The 16,906-nt window shown below is 43.5% G+C and overlaps 1 protein-coding gene across 1 annotated transcript in view; it reads left to right on the top strand.

Annotated features, from left to right (window-relative positions):
* The window catches only part of RMI2 (RecQ mediated genome instability 2), an 80,346-nt gene extending 65,275 nt beyond the window's left edge, over positions 1 to 15,071 (top strand). Inside the window, exon 3 of the mRNA XM_069210161.1 lies at positions 14,609 to 15,071. Coding sequence (XP_069066262.1) covers positions 14,609 to 14,763 — 155 coding nt within the window. The 3' untranslated portion in view covers positions 14,764 to 15,071. The remainder of the gene's footprint in view (positions 1 to 14,608) is intronic.
* The last annotated feature ends 1,835 nt before the right edge of the window (positions 15,072 to 16,906 follow it).

Genomic DNA, 16,906 nt, shown 5'->3' with positions numbered 1-16,906 from the left:
CTGGCCTCTGATTGGCTGGAGTTTGGGTCTATTATAATAAAGTGAATAGGTTAATAATGTCAATTGCATGTTCTTTTTTGTTAAAATACTTACGTAATACTGCTTGTTTTGAATACCGTGGGACTCGCACCATGATGAGGGGGAAGGTTCAAGTATGTGAATCTATGAAATATATCAATACTGGAGAATCACAGCGTACAGATAAGTAACTTGTTTTATTTGCCTCATTGCTCATGCACATTTTTGGGAGAAAATCGTTTTTAATCATCGTGGCTTCCTCCAAATGATGGGATCGATTTTACCTCTTGTCCACAATCACTTTGGACTTATTCTCCCACATTTTCAACCCTTTTTAAACTGTTTAGGGTACATCTGTCCACTCACATCTTCAAAATTTTGCTCGTCTGTTCTTGGCCAGTAAAACGTTTCAGAGAAAATAGTGTAGGTCATCTTCTGGAGCGCAAGGTTTCTCAGGCGTTAACAAGAAAATAGTTGTTCAGGGGTTTCTAATATATAAAGCCCCAGCTTACCTTGAGTGTTTGCCGATTAATTGTTATCCTTTAGGGTTTTTTTTAGTAAGGTTTCATTCACCCTTCACATTTTCTGCGTTTAAGACCCACTTGCAGCTATAAGAGCACATTATCAAACGTAAACATTTGTCACCTGCCCGGGAACATGCTTATTTAATCAGTTTTGGCCTGTTTATCTGACAAAAGTACTAAAAATGCTAGAAAGTTTTTTTTTTTTTTGTTTTCTTTTTGTTCCTTAAAACAATGAGTAGTTGAAAACTTTATTGGACAGCAGTTGTGGGATATTTTTTGTTTGACACACATGACAAATGCACAAAGGGATATTGTGGCATAATCAGTGAAACTTGGAACATGGAAAGAGCAATAACTTTTAAACTATTTCAACTGTATTTTTTCAGAAGTAGGAGATCTTTACCCCTGCAAAGGTCGATGTAGATGCCTACTTTTTAGGTTCACTTCAAACACTTTTATATAGCATGGCTCCCGCAACACCCACACCAAGGCCCAGCCATTGTAATAAGAAACATAGGATCAGTGGTATATGTGGGAGAACGGTTAGGCGATAATCTTGCAGGGAGTAGCATTTCGAATGATACATCACATGAAATAGGTATCATACCACAATATAAAAATACCGCAGTTCAATTACATACAAATTAACAGAAGAGCAGCAATTATTTTCACGATTAGCCCTGAACAGCAAAGAATACACCATAATTCAATTTAGTACTTGATTGATTAAAATCGTTTCAATATAAAAAAAATACAATGATATGTAAAGTCATTGACATTTTAAATTTTATTAGTAGTGTGATGGTAGTGCAATTAAACGTTAGTGAAATGACGTTAAAAATTAATGAGGACCTTAAAACTTGTAGGCAATATGACAGCAAAAGTTCTTGTTGCTCGAGATTCTATATCCTGACAGGAATGTGTGCAAATGCTAGCTGCATTGCAAAGAGTGAGTCGGGGATTAGTGACATGTTGCTCCAGACCCCGCCGTCAAAGCTGAAGGCCTCTGCCACAGAATCAGTGCAGGCTGGCATGATACATTCTTTGTGGTCTCTTCGACGCCCTGTAGATGTCTTACTGTTCGGGCAATTGCTTGTGGGTCCCCAGAAATTAAGCATGCTATTATCGCTTGTCTGCATGAGTGTATCCCATCCTAAGCCAGGGTGGGATATACAAAGGCAGAAGATATGAATCGCATCTTCTTTAAGGTGGCTGCACAACTTGTAGGGAGTTTCTCCTGCTGCCCTTTGCCAGAGTGCTTCATGTGCATTGCTGGGCAGAAACCCATGGCGATATTTTAAAAAAGCACCCTTGCTTTTGCTACTTAAGACTTCTCCCAAGTATGGCTGTGGATTTAGCTGTAAGTAACTGTTTAGAACCATCCATGCAAGGGTGCGGTTCTCGAGAGAGGCTTTGTCCTCTAATGATGAGATTTTTCTCAATAATTTGCTTGTTGTATTTTTATATGACTCAAGGGTGGGCGTTGCAGACCCTAGCTGAGCTAAACCAAGCTGGTCAATGGAGCCTCTGAAGAATTTCCTGGCGGCTGAGTGAAGTTTGTTGATTTCCAGCCAGAGTGTATGGTTTAGGGTGTTCTGATCTGCACAGCACATGATCACAAATGCCGCACTTGTAGCCTAATCTGGGCTGCTGGGGTGTATCCATGTAGATGGAAAGTTTCCCTGTAGATTTTGTGTATCAATGAAGGATTTATAGAGCGCACTAATCACCCGTTAGGGTCTCAAGGCGCTGAGGGGTCAAGGGAGAGCTACTGGTCATAGAGCCATGTCTTGAGGCATTTCCTGAATGTCAAGAGGTCTTGGGTCTGGCGAAGATGAAGCAGTAGGCAGTTCCAGGTCTTGGCGGCTAGGTGAGAGAAGGATCTTCCTCTGGCGGTGGGTGCGGGGGATGGAGGCGAGGGCGAGGCTGGCGGAGCGAAGATTGCGGGTGGGGGTGTGGAAGGTGAGTCTGTCATTGAGGTAGGCTGGGCCTGTGTTGTGGAGGGCCTTGTGTGCGTGGATGAGGAGTTTTAAGGTGATCCTCTTTGACACTGGTAGCCAGTGAAGGTCTCTGGGGTGGTGGGAAATGTGGTCACGGCGTGAGATGTCCAGAATGAGGCGGGCGGATGCGTTCTGGATTCTTTGCAGTTTTGTTAGGAGTTTGGTTGGTATTCCTGCATATAGGGCGTTTCTGTAGTCCAATCGGCTGCTGACCAGGGCGTGGGTGACCGTTTTCCTGGTTTCGACGGGAATCCACTTGAAGATTTTGCAGAGCATGCGGAGAGTGTTGTAGCAGGAAGAGGAGATGGCATTGACCTGCTGAGTCATGCTGAGAGTTGAGTCCAAGATGAAGCCTAGGTTGTGTGCATGGGTGGTGGGTGAGGGCGCTGTTCCTAGGGAGGTGGGCCACCAGGAGTCATTCCAAGTTGAGGGGTTGGTGTCAAAGATGAGGATTTCTGTCTTGTCTGTGTTTAACTTGAGGTGGCTTGATTCCATCCAGCTGGCGATGGCGTGAAGTCCATTGTGGAGGTTGTTCTTTGCAGTTGTAGGGTCTTTCGTGAGGGAGAGGATGAGCTGAGTGTCGTCTGCATAGGAACTATTTTGATGTGGTGGGTTTGTGCGATGTTGGCGAGGGGGGCCATGTAAAAGTTGAAGATCGTGGGGCTGAGCGAAGATCCTTGGGGCACTCCACAGATTATTCTGGAAGCTTCTGACAGGACCGGTGGGAGGCGGACTCTCTGGGTTCTGCCTGAGAGAAATGACGAGATCCAGTCGAGTGCCTTGTCGCGGATTCCAGCGTTGTGTAGGCGTATGATGTTGGCCAGAGTGGCTGAGGCCCTTCATAGAAGGGCTTCGCTTTCATATGCCAAGGTTGGGATTGTCCTCGCCCTCGCTATTTCCAAGATGGGGTGCAAGATAGCCTGTTCAGGTTCCTAAAAAGCGCTCTGAGACCACCCGTCAGGGCAATCCATTTTCTCTTTTTTTCCTCCCTGTATAGCTTAAAATTACCTTAATCATCAAATATAAGGCAGAGATATTTATCTACGATGGCTTCTTTGACCCTTGCGGAGCTGAGGAACTAGCTTATTTTACCACGTGTTCTTTTGCACCCGTACATAATTTAAATTTTTTTGGTGTTAATTGTCAGGCCATTCCTTAGTGACTAATCATAGGTGACATTCAGAAGGTGCTGCATTCCCACCTTGGTGCGGCTAATCAGCACCAGGTCGTCTGCGTATAGCAAATTTGAGATTGGAATGCAGTGAATCTTCGGGGCGTGGGAGATTATCGAGGACAGCGGTAAACAGAGGTCCACCAAGAACAAATTAAAAGGCATCTGAGCCAAGACACAACCTTGTTTGAGCCTTCAAAGCATTGGAATGGCCCTGGATAAACTAGCCCCATTGCCCAGCTTTATTCTAACCTAGGTGTCTATGTATAGGTTTTTGATTGCTCATAAGAGCATAGGTGGTCGCTCCAGTTCTTCAGCTTACTTCAAAGCAGGATTTGTGGGACAAAGTCAAAGGCCGCTTTTAAGTTTACGTAACATACGTGCAGTGGTTGTTTGGCTAGTTTTGAGTTTTTCATCAGCAGCGACAATGCCATAATGTTGGTTGAACTCCCTGTTGTTTCCTTGAACCCTTTCTGATTAATCGGGATGATTGATGTAGCATCAGCCCTGTTGGGAGCTGTTCCAGTAGGACCCTGCGTAGTACGTTGCCTCATTATCGATCAGGGCCATTGGTCTGTAATTTTCTGGTTTTGATTTGTCGCCTCCCTTAAAGATTGGTGAGATGATTATACCCCCCTCTCCTGCTGTAGGAGAGGGGTGCGGTGCGCCATGAAGAGATAAAAAATTGACCATTTCTGTTAATCAGCCCAGACAGCGTTCATGGTCTTCGAGCCACATAGCACCTTAGCGTTTTGGTAGCTTGTGGTAGCAGTGGACAATTCCAGGCAGCAATAGTCAGCTCAATTTATCATGCGGCCTGACAGGATGAGGTCAGGGAAATAAAGAAGCTCACCGCAGCAAGGGGGCAAGCGAAGGAAGCTCACACAGCAACCGACTCCCATTTCAGCCAACACCATTACCATAACCACATCCCATGGCCAGTGCCACGGTCAGACAGCCAGTCAAAATAACCAACCGAGAATCACTTCTAAATTTTAACGTCCGAGACTCGCAAATTCAGCTATGATAATGGACCCTTTCCAGGATGCTGGAATTTGAGAGCATGTCAGATCCCGGGTAAAAGAAGACACCATAAAAATTACTGACCTGCCAACAGAAAATTGGATAGAAATGCTCAATTCTAATTAAAACAAATCTGTTGTAAGAATGTATTGAAATATATTTTTTTCCACACAAGCGCTACCGGAACTGAGTGTGGAATGTGTAAAATCATTCAGTGAATGGCAGTGCGTTGCCAATTTATTAGTTAATTTAAGATTGTGAAAGGGATGTATTAGGCCTTACACAGCATTAAGCCTCGTTATTAATAAAGGTTACTGATGAGCTATGCAACATTCAAAGTGAGTCTTCCAAACTGAATGGCCAGGTAATATCAATACTCTTGTTCGCAGATGACGCAGGTAGAACATCTAAGATGAGCTTAGAACTACTTTTCACACAGCATGAATTGAGTATGATCACTTTTGTAAATCCCATCTAAGGATGGCAAATGCCAGATGAAGCCTCCTGGATCTCAAGCAAATGTGTAGGCAGTGCAATTGCTGCTACACTAAAACTATGTTGAGAGGGCAAGTTGTTTATGCAAGCCTCTATGTAACAGGAATATGCAGAATAAAGAATGACCATCTTGATTAGTACAGAAATTATTACCTTATGGATAGAATAGGGAATTATGGAAATCAGTAATTCAAGAGGTCTACATGAAACTAAACATAGAAGTATGGTCAACTTAGCAGAAATCTGTTTCATGGACAAATCAGAGTTATTTGGCCAAGAATCAAAGATGGAGAAAACACTATTAACATCCCACCATAGGGAATATCTAGGCTTCGGATGGTTTGCCACTCGAATACCCTTAAGCAATTTACAACCAAAGGGTGCATAACTACCTGTTTACTGTCAGTGGGAGCATGTCCAGTGGATAAAGCTGACCTCACATTATTTACTGACCTGTAACATAACCCAGATTCAGCACACTCAGAAAGAAAATTGAGAACATCTTTTAACTCGGATCCCACGGGTTCTACATCCCATTGAAGGCACCAACCCACCCATCTCTTCCATGCAGAAGAATATCATTTGTGGGTGGATGCAGTCCAAGCTTGTTGTATAAAAGCGGCAGCTGCTGTTGAGATACCCTCGACCTGTCCATGTCTCCCGATATTTTCCCAGCCATGAAAACCAACTGGCCTTGAAGGAGAAGAGGATGGGGAGAGCTCACAGTATCTAAGAGAAGATGCAGACGTGCAGGAAGAGACACCAACATCTCCAGAAGAGTCAGAAACCAAGGTTGTGTCTCCCAGACCTAGGTTATCAGGACTAATGATGCTGACTGCCACTGGACTTAAATCGCAACCCTCGGAATGGCAAAAGGCAGGAACGCATAGTTCACCTGGCCAGACCAGTTCTGAAGTAAAGTATCCGTGGTAAGGGCCATAGCATCTGATCTCCAACTGTAAAAGTCTTTCAGTTGAGTATTTAGTCGAGATGCAACTAGATCCACTTGGCACAGAGCCAGAGATCGCACAGCCTTCTGGAAAATTTGAGGATGGAGTTTTCAGTCACTGTAATCAACCAGAAACCTGGAGTTCCAATCCACAACGTTGTTGTCTTTGCTGCAAAGGTATTCCACTAGCACTGTAATCTTCTGACTGAGACAGAAATGCCCAAATTCCCTGGCAATGTCTGCCGGAAGGTGAGACCTGGTGCCCCCCAGTCGATTCATGTATCAACCACCGACACATTGTCCATTCGCAAGAGGACACAGCAGTTGCTCTTCTTGAGGGAGAGATACTTTATGGCGAAGGACCCCACCAACAGTTCTAGGCAGTTTATATGAAGTCCTAACTCTTCTGACGACCGAAGACTGGCAGTGGAAAAATCCCCACACCTTGCTCTGCCAAGTCATGCTGGTCTGCTGGTGTCATATTCCATGATGACATTGACACTGCGCCGTTCCAAGCCCCCTTAAGAAGAAGCCACCACTGGAGATCTTCCTGAGCATTGGGAGATATGGGATCCTGAGAATCATATTTCAAACCTTTTTAAAGGTAATTGATCTACAAGCCTTGAAGGGCTCTCTAGTGTAATGGACCGGTAAAGATCGCTTGAATAGAAGAAGCTAACAGACCCACAATCAATGCTAGGGATTTCAAATCCCTGATTGGACATAGTCGTCTTCAACTCCTTTTTGATAGATTTCACGTTTGAAGGAGGAAGAAGTTGGGTTTTGACTGAGTCCACTTGAAACCCCATTAACTATATCTGTTGCGAAGGTATAATAATAGATTTTTTAGCTTTTTCCAAATTGATTGTAAACCCCAAATCCTGCAACAGGGACGCCGCCCAAGACCGATGCGTCCGGAGTTGAGCTTTGTCTTGTGCCATCAGAATCATGTCTAGCTAGATGATCAAGCCAACTCCCATGTCCCTCAAACGCTCTACCACTGGTTTCATGAGTTTTGTGAATGCCCAAGGAGGTAAAGAAAACTTGAAAGGAAGGGAGAGGTTTTCGTACCACTGATTTCACCACTAGGATCACAGAACACTTTTGTGGAGTAAAAATAGGAACCGAGAGGTAGGCATTTTTGAGAGCTAGATGCACCACCCAGACCTTTTCTTGAAGCAGATCTTGCAGAAGGTGGATACCTTAAATCTTGAAATGGCTGCAAACCGTCCAAAGATTGAACTCTGAGGTTGACAACCAGCCTCTGACCTCCACCTTTTTCTGAACCAGAAACTCATTGCTGCAGAAACTTCTTGAGTGAGGAAAAGTTGGTGCAATAGCCTGTTTCTTCAAAAGTTCTTGAATCGTCGAGTCTATAAAATTCATGTCTAGTTTGGAAAAAAGGAAGGGAGGAAAGATTTGAACAGGCACCTGAGAAAGTTCTGTACCGTAACTCTGAACCGTGTCCAGCACCCAACAATCCCTCAAAATCTTGACTCGTTTCTGTGCAGAGTGTCCTAGTCTGCCCCCAGAGGAAACTACAGGAGAGGATTTGTTACCTGCAGATTGTCTGTTGGAGGCCTGGTTACCCCTGTTGACGCCTCTATTGTAACGGCCTTGAATGCTTCTGGACCTGGAGGACAAGAAGGACAATTGAGGAGGGATCTTGCCAGTAGCCTCTGTGTTGATAAAACCTCGTTGAGGACCTTGTGGGTTGAACCGGACGGTCGGATGTCCTCTGCCATGGCCAGCATGGCCAAAAAGGGGGTTGAGAGAAGAATGGGCTTTATCAAGTGAAGCGAAGGTGTTTAGGAATTTGCCAATATCATTCACAAATTGGTCCCCAAAAAGTTGTCTCTCAGCCAAAGGACCGGGCTCAACAGTGACTAATTCCCCCACTGTGGGTTATTTCTCAGAAGCACGATGTGCGTCTTTCAGAGGCCAGGGCAAGGTTGGCGTTACCCAGCAGACAGATCACACGCTGGGTCCACCCCGCTAGCACCTCAAGGCTGATGGCGGCACCTGTGTATTGAGCTTGGAGGGTTAATCCTAGAATTTTTGCCAAGGGGACAGAAACACAAGTAGTTTACCCTGTCAAGCTCTGAGGGATCTGCCTATTCCCTTCTTGGGATCTCTGGCAAATTTCTTTAGAAAAGTGAACATATTGAAGTAAATGTCAGGAGTTTGGGCTGCCTTTTGAGCGTTTCTTGACACTGTAGGTGTGTTCACATAAAACCCTTGGGATAACTTATTATAGGTATCTGAATGTGGCCAGGTGGAATCAGTAGCAGGGTCAGGGAGTTGGAGGGAGTCCGCTGGAGTTGTAGGAGAGAGGACAGTATAACGTCCAGAGAGTTCTTAAAGTTTTGAAATGGGTTGAAGCGTTGAAGCAAGGGCTTTGGCGATAGTTTGTTGGACTGACTGGTCAAAATCTGTCATCATAATATTAATCCTCATATTCATTAGGCCTATACGTCTCAAGGTCTTGTTCAGAGGAACCGCAATCAGACATGGCCACAAGAGCAAGAAACCTTTCAATCTTAAGTCTCCCTAGGGAAGCAAGGGTCAAGAGTATGTATGTGTATATATAATGCACACACAGCCCCTCCTGGAAGTGAGGATGCGTATGTGTGTGTGTGTGTGTGTGTGTGTGTATGTGTGTGTGTATATATATATATATATATATATAATATACAATCCGGAGTGCGAAAGCTGTAGAGCAGCGATCCCAGCCAGGTTCCGGAAACCCCCAAACCATTCAGACATTATCCTTACGTTCAAGGAAAGCCGGGACACCTTCGTAATACTGTAAATTCCCTTATTCAGGAAACAGGTTTCCCCTTCAACACGCTTCGGCTGTAGCCTTGATCACAGAGATATATATATATATTTCTGTATCATTGCATTGTTTTGAAATTGCTTGAAATCCTAGCCCAAACTGTATTTTAGCTGTCATTTTAAATGAGTTTCTAAGATTTTTATTCAAATACATTCCAGCTTAATAAACAATCTTGACCATATCATCACTTTGGGCTGCCATACCACGCTGTGCACGGCATAAAGGTGTGTACTGCATGTGTTGGCTGAAGGGTCTAGCTTTTAGCCAGGCCCTGAAACTAACTTGCTAAGGACAGCCAGTTACTGCTGTGCATCGCCAAAGGGCAGTTGTGGCGTCCCTGCACCCGTCCCGCCATGCTGCTCATGGCTTTCAGGTGTTAAGGATTCACAAAATCTTGCAGGCTCATGGATACTTGTTGGACCCTTCATGAAGTTTGGTGACCAGGTGCCTGGTCTGTGAGCCTGACCGAAGGTCCAACAAGCGGTCAGATCTTTTTCCGTAGTTTTGTGGGCCCTTCACCTGGGTTTTCCAACCTAGTGGGGCCAACAGTGGGAGGCGCAAATCAGCAGCCAACTCCTTAAAACTTGGAGGAGATCGGTTTGTTGGATTGCATGCCACTGGTAAGAGCAATGTTTTAAGACTGATAATGCCAGATTCAGCACTGTTGGCGTTTAGTACTTGAAGTAGTGGCAGGTTGTGGAATGTGATAGTTGCTGTCTGTGTGTGTGTGTGGGGGGGGGGGAGGTGCAAAGACCAAAAGGGACTATAGAATGGCCAGATACATCCATCCACAATAACTTTTGCTATTGGGGGGGTTCTTGTTTGCTCTATAGTCTTTCATTTGATAAAGCGCACTTATTGGAAAGACTCCATTGTGGGTGTGGGTATCAGGGCAGTCACGCAGCACACCACTAGTTGAAGTAAGAAGTAATTTGTCTCAGGAGGGAAGGGGGGAATGTAGGGAGCTTACATGAGCTGATCACCCAGTAAGTCACAGGTTGGGCTAGGCTTCGACCCAGAGCGCTATTTCGAAGTTTGGGTTGATGGAAGGGTGGTGAGGAGCAGGGGTGGATGGGGGGAGGTGGTGGGACTAGGTGCCTGGATTTTTTGTATTATATTCAATTTATGATGCTCGGAGTGGTTGAGGAAGCTGCAAATATGCTTTGGGATGAGCAAGTTGATTAACACATTACTTATGCATGAGATGAGGATATTAAGCTGGAACGTTAATGGCCTTCGATCTTCCCCTAAAATTCAAAATGTCAGGCAAGAGTTGCATATGATGAGTCCGTCATTGGCCTGCCTACAGGAAACTCACAGCGGCTGGATGGCTTAGGTTACCAGATAATGGGTTAATCCGGATATGACAAGCCCACAAGAGGGGTAGCAGCATTAGCAAATGGGTTTCATGGACATGCTTAAAGCTAACAAGAGACTTGGTGGGTTGCTGGGTCATTGACAATCTAAGATCAGGTCAGGTGCAATTAACAATATGATGTACTTATTGTGCTAATGATGATGACCTTACACCTGTTCAGCTGCTTCTGGTAGAGCTAGCCATGTGTGAAAATCCCATAATTATATGTGAAGACTTTTGTGACCGTTTTCCCCAAGTTGGACAGTTCAAATAGAAACTGTGTATCTAGGAAGGTAGGTAAACGTGCCGCCCTGCATCATGTGGTGAATACATACAGGCTAGTCAGAAGCTGGCATTACACACATGCAACACTACCAGAGTACACATACTACTTGTCCCCTCCTCTGCATGTTTCCAGGTTTGATTTGATATTTGCCATGCAGTAAATGGTCATGGGTAGCTAAACCCATCTGTTTCCATGCATACTTTCTAATCATAAACCGCGGATAGCTACGTTTGTGATCTTAGGGGATGGGATTGCTTGCAGGAGGGGGGCTAAAAGGTTGATGTTTGATCGCTCACTACTGACAGTGGCTACTGTGCGCAAATGAGGGAAAACGTGTCTAATTTATTGAAAGAAAATCAAGGATCCACTACCCCAGTGGTGGTCTAGGATATCAGGAAGGTAGTGATGGAGGGGATCACAATCCGTTTTGTCTCTCACCAGAACTTGGTTATACGTGTGCAGGAGGAATCCCTACAGCAGGAACTTCTTCAATTGGAATATGCAAAGCTGAGACTCTAAAATGTAAGAGGTTGGGGGTAGAAGTAATTGGGTTCTATCAGAGACTAAGATTCAGATAATAGTTTGGGGGAAAGTAGTTGCAGTATCTTTTGCCTTAGGATAAATACATTTGAAAATAGTGAGGAAATGAGGAGCATGTTAGTAAGTAAGGAAGAGGGTGAATGAGAACGCCATTGACTCTGTACAGGATGCAAATAATACAATCCAGCGGAACACAATAAGGTTTTGAGGCTCATCCAAGTTTTCTATGAAAAACTGTATGGGGAAACATCTATGGCATCCCTGGACGAAATCCATTAATATGTTACTTCCACAGTATTGGGGCTATTTTGTAATAATGATTGGGCAATTCTGGACTCAACTACTACAGCAGCAGAGATTTTAAGAGCTTTGAAACAACTCCTGGCTGGGAAAGCAGCTGGGCCAGATGCCATACCCTCAGAATTCTGTAAAACATATTCATGTATCCTTCATTTTTTTGTCACCGGTCAAGTACATTGAGAGGACAAAGGATGTCCCTAGGTTTTGGGGTGAGACTTTTACAATGGTATTCAGTTTTCTGAAGAAAAGATCCACTGAACTGCTCCTCTTATCAACCAATATCATTGATAAACTGCAATGCTAAAATCTATCCCAAAATTATAGTGAATCGTGATGCCCCCAGTATTGCAGTTTGGGTGGACAGTATGCAACATTGGTTTGTCCCACACTGAGACACTACAGCTCACACTAATCCTGCGGTTGCTAATTTCCAGGGCATTAGGTCTACTGTCCAATACGATTTTGGTTGATGCGGAAAAAAGGTTTGCTCAGGTATCATGGCCTTTTCTTATGGTCAACAATGGCAGCAGTTTGCTTTGGTTATCTGATGCTGGACAGAAATCAGGCTCTGCATCACAACTTCTCAACACGGATGATCAGTGGCTGCCTAACATCTGGAATTTTTTAAAATAAAGAGGGGAACACACCAGCGATTTCCTTTGGTCCCCATTACTATTTGTGCTGCATCTTGAATCATATTTGCACCACCTTAAAAAGTTCAAGGCCCCTGGCTCCCTTGAGGATTACTGCTTCAACATACAGCATAGCTGCATATGCAGATGATGTCGGAGTTCACTTATGATCTATCTGCATCTATGGTAGCAATTGAGCGTAAAGATCAGATATTTGGTGCACTCTCTGTTTACAAGCTCAATAATTCTAAGACACAAGTTCTTTTTAACAAGCTTTACCCAGAAGCCGATAAGAGATATGTGGAAACAGCACTGTATATGGGAGTTTGGCTCTCTCCGGTGGTCAAGGATATTGTACCATTGGACCACAAACCTGGTTTGGATAAATCTAGGCACCTATTTGAGAAATGGAACACGTTATAAGTGGGTCTTATGGGACGTTGTAACCTGATCAAAATGGCAATGCTCCCTAAATTCATATATGTATTTAGAGCCATTACTTTATATTTAACAGTTGCTTTCTTCTCTTGGGTTGAAAGGACTTAGGCCAAGTTAATTTAGCAATGTGAACACCCTTGCTGCACAATACAGACTTTACCACTACCAAAAGATAAAGGTGGACGGCGGCTTCCTAGTGTAAAGTACAACTATTGGTCTTCTACCTCAGAGCGCATGTCTCAAATATATCATGAGTCCTGGTTCTTGCGGTCTCTATGTTGAAGTTGGCCTAAGGGTACAGTTTCCTGAACCCTCTTATTTTAAGCTCACTGGGTTTAGGACTCTTGTGGTATTTTATCAGGTGTGGTCAAGGTTTAAATTTTTAATTGCCCCTCTCACTCCTTGTACATCTTTATGGTTTAAACCGGACTTTCCCTCTTTTTCCAATGATTTGCATGCAGTATACTGGTCTAGGTTGCACCAGCAATCGGTAGGTCAGCTGTTCGCAGGACAACAGTTCATTTTCTTTTCGGATTTAGTTGCGCAATTTGCAGTTCTGAGCACAGGTTTTTTTTAAGTAGATGCAGATTAAAAATTATTTAACAAATAAGTTAAAGATTCAGGGCTGTTGAACCGTGTACGTTATATTGAACTCCTGCACAGTACCCATGGAAGAGGAAGAACTAGTCAGTTTTATAAATGGATAATTTATCCACCTTAGCCTCCAAAGGACTCATAAACTATCACTACAAGTGGCTGATGATGCTGTTATGGAGTCAATCCAGTTGGGTAATCAATTTGTGAATTTATCAAGGCTGCAACTACATCATTTTAAGATCTAGATACATGTTACACTCTGAACCAATTATTCAACTGTGGATGTCGGGCCGGTTCGAAATGCTTTAAGTGTGGTAAAATAGGAGCAGACACAGTGCATATCGCGTACTTGTGTGGCACATTGCATCAGTATTAGCAGGAAGTCTGCGAGGATATTTCTAGGGTTACTTTGTCATATTTACCCATGTGTTTAGCTGATCGTTTTGGTACATCATATGAAGTCCCCTTGATGATGAAAGGTATTGTTTTCTCTGTGATTCTGACAGCTTGACAGCTAGGATTCTGGTTGCTCGTTTTTGGCTTGACCCAAACCCTCCATTGTCTATTACCTGGTTTAAGCAGTTCTTTGATATTTGTGGTCTAGAGCTAACCCTTGTCAAGAGGGATCCCGCAAGGAAACATTTAAGACAAATGTGGGCTGGGGTGGATTTAGATGCTGTGGTCAGAAGAGTTGGGAGTCTGCAGATTATACATAGTGTTGCACTCCCTAGATCATTCATCAATCATTGACTTTGCTCGCCTCTCTTTTGTCATATTGCTATTTTGACATTGCTGTTTTGTTTTTCTTATTTGTGTATATGCTGTCACCACTCTGTGCATCAAGATTGTACTTGTACAAGCGCATGATAAAATCTTAAAACATTTGCAGGTTTTCACCAAATGTTGCCTTGCAACAAGGATTATATCAATTTTGATTTAGTTGTTTTGTCTAAAATGAGAGATTGGAAGAAATAATGTTATAGGAAATTAATGAAAAACAAATCATTTAACATTACTTTGAGCATAATTTAATTTAAGTGTATTTTGCTAAATTTCTGTAGTGGATTACTCCAACAAAGTAGTGAAATGTGATATTGACCTGTGATGTGTTTATCAAGGTAATTTAAGTGCCTTCTCCTAATTTCATAAACTTTACATGTTTCAATGCAGTGTTTTTTTTTTTCTTCAGATTTGCTCCGACAGACCCAGTTTAAAAAACAAAAAAAATATTTTTTGGATTAGTTACTTAGTCTAATCTGACACTAATAAATCAGAGATAATAAAATGTTGATGAACCAGAGGGGCTGAAGCAGCATAGTTTTTGCATTCGTTGAGTTGTTATTAGCAATACCAAGCTTCTTCAATACATTTTACCAGAAAACCTCCGAGTAATTATAATGGCATAGTTTGCAAACGCTAAGTCTTACTTTCTTTTGTAGGCAAATACGTCATGATAATGGGCGTTGTTCAGTCTTGCAGTCCCGAGCCCTTCCTGCGAGCGGTGAAAATGACGGACCTCTCAGACAACCCAGTGCATTCCCGCATGTGGAGGCTCGAAGTGGAGGACTTGCACAGAAACCTTCCGTTGATGTAGCGCCATAAAGCACTCTTGCACTCGGCAGCTGTTCGCAGTTACCACCACACTTCTTGGACACTGGAAGGGATAACATTGCTCTGTTTCACAAGCACTGATTTCCTTTTATACAACTGTAAATACAGCATTGCACGCTCCACATAAGGTTTTAATCGTATGCATATTACATTACAATACGGAAAATTGTACGTGTTTTGTATTGTATGGACAAGTAGAACACACATGGTACAGTAATAGTCAGAGCTAATATGAAAACTGTAGATAAATGTTCTTTATGGCAGGTGAAATAAAATATTTGTTCTGAGTTAGTCAAATTGTTTTTCTTCTATAATGGATTATGGAGCAATCGGCTCAGCCCCAAGTTCTTTTTTTTACCTTTTGATTTTCGCTGAATCCATTTTTTATTTTGCAATATTTCCGCTCTGGTGTAGCCCAGCCAAAGTGCTAGGGCACATATTTATACTTTTTGACGCAAAACTGCGCCAACGCAGTTTTGCGTAAAAAAGTATAGCGTTGGCTTGCATCATTCCAGAGTGCCAGCCTGGTGCCAAATGTATGGAATCCCGCAAGCCGACGCTAGGTTGGGCTAGCGTCAGAAAAAATGACATTAGCTCAGTGGGGGGGTGGCGGTACGGGGGAAGGGAGCTTTGCCTCAAAAAATGACGTTAGGCTGGTTAGAGGCAAAGAAATGCCGTTAACCAGCCTAGCGTCATTTCCTGACGCAAAACAAACCATACCACGTGACACCTGTCTTATAAAAGACAGGAGTCATGCCCACCACCCCAATGACCAGCAAAGGGGACAAGTGTCCCCAGGGCATGGCCATTGCACCTAGTGCCATGTAGGGGGCCCATTTAAGGGCCCCCAATGTCACTTGAAAATATTTAAAATACTTACCTATAATTAACTGGGATGGGTTCCCCCATCCTCTGTTGTTCCTCTGCTGTGGGTGGGGGTGTTCCTGGGGCTTGGGTGGGACCCTGTGGGCTCTTTCCATGGTGTTTGACCATGGAAATGGGTTCACAGGTCCCCTAACGCCTGCTCTGACCCAGGCAATCAATAATGGTGCTAACCGGCTTAGCGCCATTATTTAGGCCTGCCTCCCATCCGTGCACCTTTTTTTTTGCACAGGAGGATAAATAAGGCGCTAGGGGCTTTAGGTCATTTTTTGGACGGGATTGCCTACCTTGCATCTCATTGATGCAAGGTGGGTTCACGCATCCAAAAAATGACGGTAACTCCAATATTTTGACGCTAGACCCTTCTAGCTCCAAAATATAAATAGGTAGTTAAGTTTGAGCTGAATTTGCGTACAAAAATGATGCAAAATTAACCACAGAAAATAAATATGCCCCTACTTGTTTAAGTTAATGGCTCTACTGGACGTTTCACCTATAGTCGAAGCGACACAGTAAGTTGCCAGCCGATGACAAAGGATAACAAGTATTGACAAAGCCAGTGGGCCTGGTCTTGGCCATAGCATTGGCAAAAGCGATGAGAGAGTGCACATGATAGGACCGTGCAGAAAATGATAGCACAGAATTGGAGCGAACACAGAATGACATAGCACAGGGTGGAGAAAGGCATACAATTCGAAGAGATCAGTATAGGAGAGGATGGGAGGGAGAGCGTACATCCGTGAAATCAACGAGTGCAGGAGGAGATGTGGAGCAAATGGTGAGCATAGCAAGAGCGGATTAGAAATGGGAGAGTACAAATGATGGCGTTAAGAGAGAGAGGATGAAAGAGAATAGGTTAGCAAACTGTGACAGAAGGGTGACTAGGACCAGAGGATGAGAAATAGTATATGTTCGAAATGGGGTCTCTAGTTGGCAGTCGGTTTGCACCCTGTCCAAGTAGGGACCCTCACTCTAGTCAGGATAAGGGAGATACCCGCATAGATAACCCCTGCTCACCCCCTTGGTAGCTTGGCACGACCAGTCAGGCTTATCTCAGAAGCAATGTGTAAAGCATTTGCACATAACACACAGTAATAAGTGAAAACACTACAAAAGGACACTACAACAGTTTTCGAAAAATAGTCAATATTTATCTGTGTAAAATAAGACCAATACAATAAAAAATCCAACATACAGTGTTAAAGATATGTATTTTTCAAGGTTTACTCAAAAATACAGTTCCT

The sequence above is a fragment of the Pleurodeles waltl genome, chromosome 10 (assembly GCF_031143425.1).
Source record: "Pleurodeles waltl isolate 20211129_DDA chromosome 10, aPleWal1.hap1.20221129, whole genome shotgun sequence".
Lineage (NCBI taxonomy): Eukaryota > Metazoa > Chordata > Amphibia > Caudata > Salamandridae > Pleurodeles > Pleurodeles waltl.
Note: the sequence above shows the minus strand (reverse complement) of the source record. Positions and strands in the feature narration are given on the sequence as shown.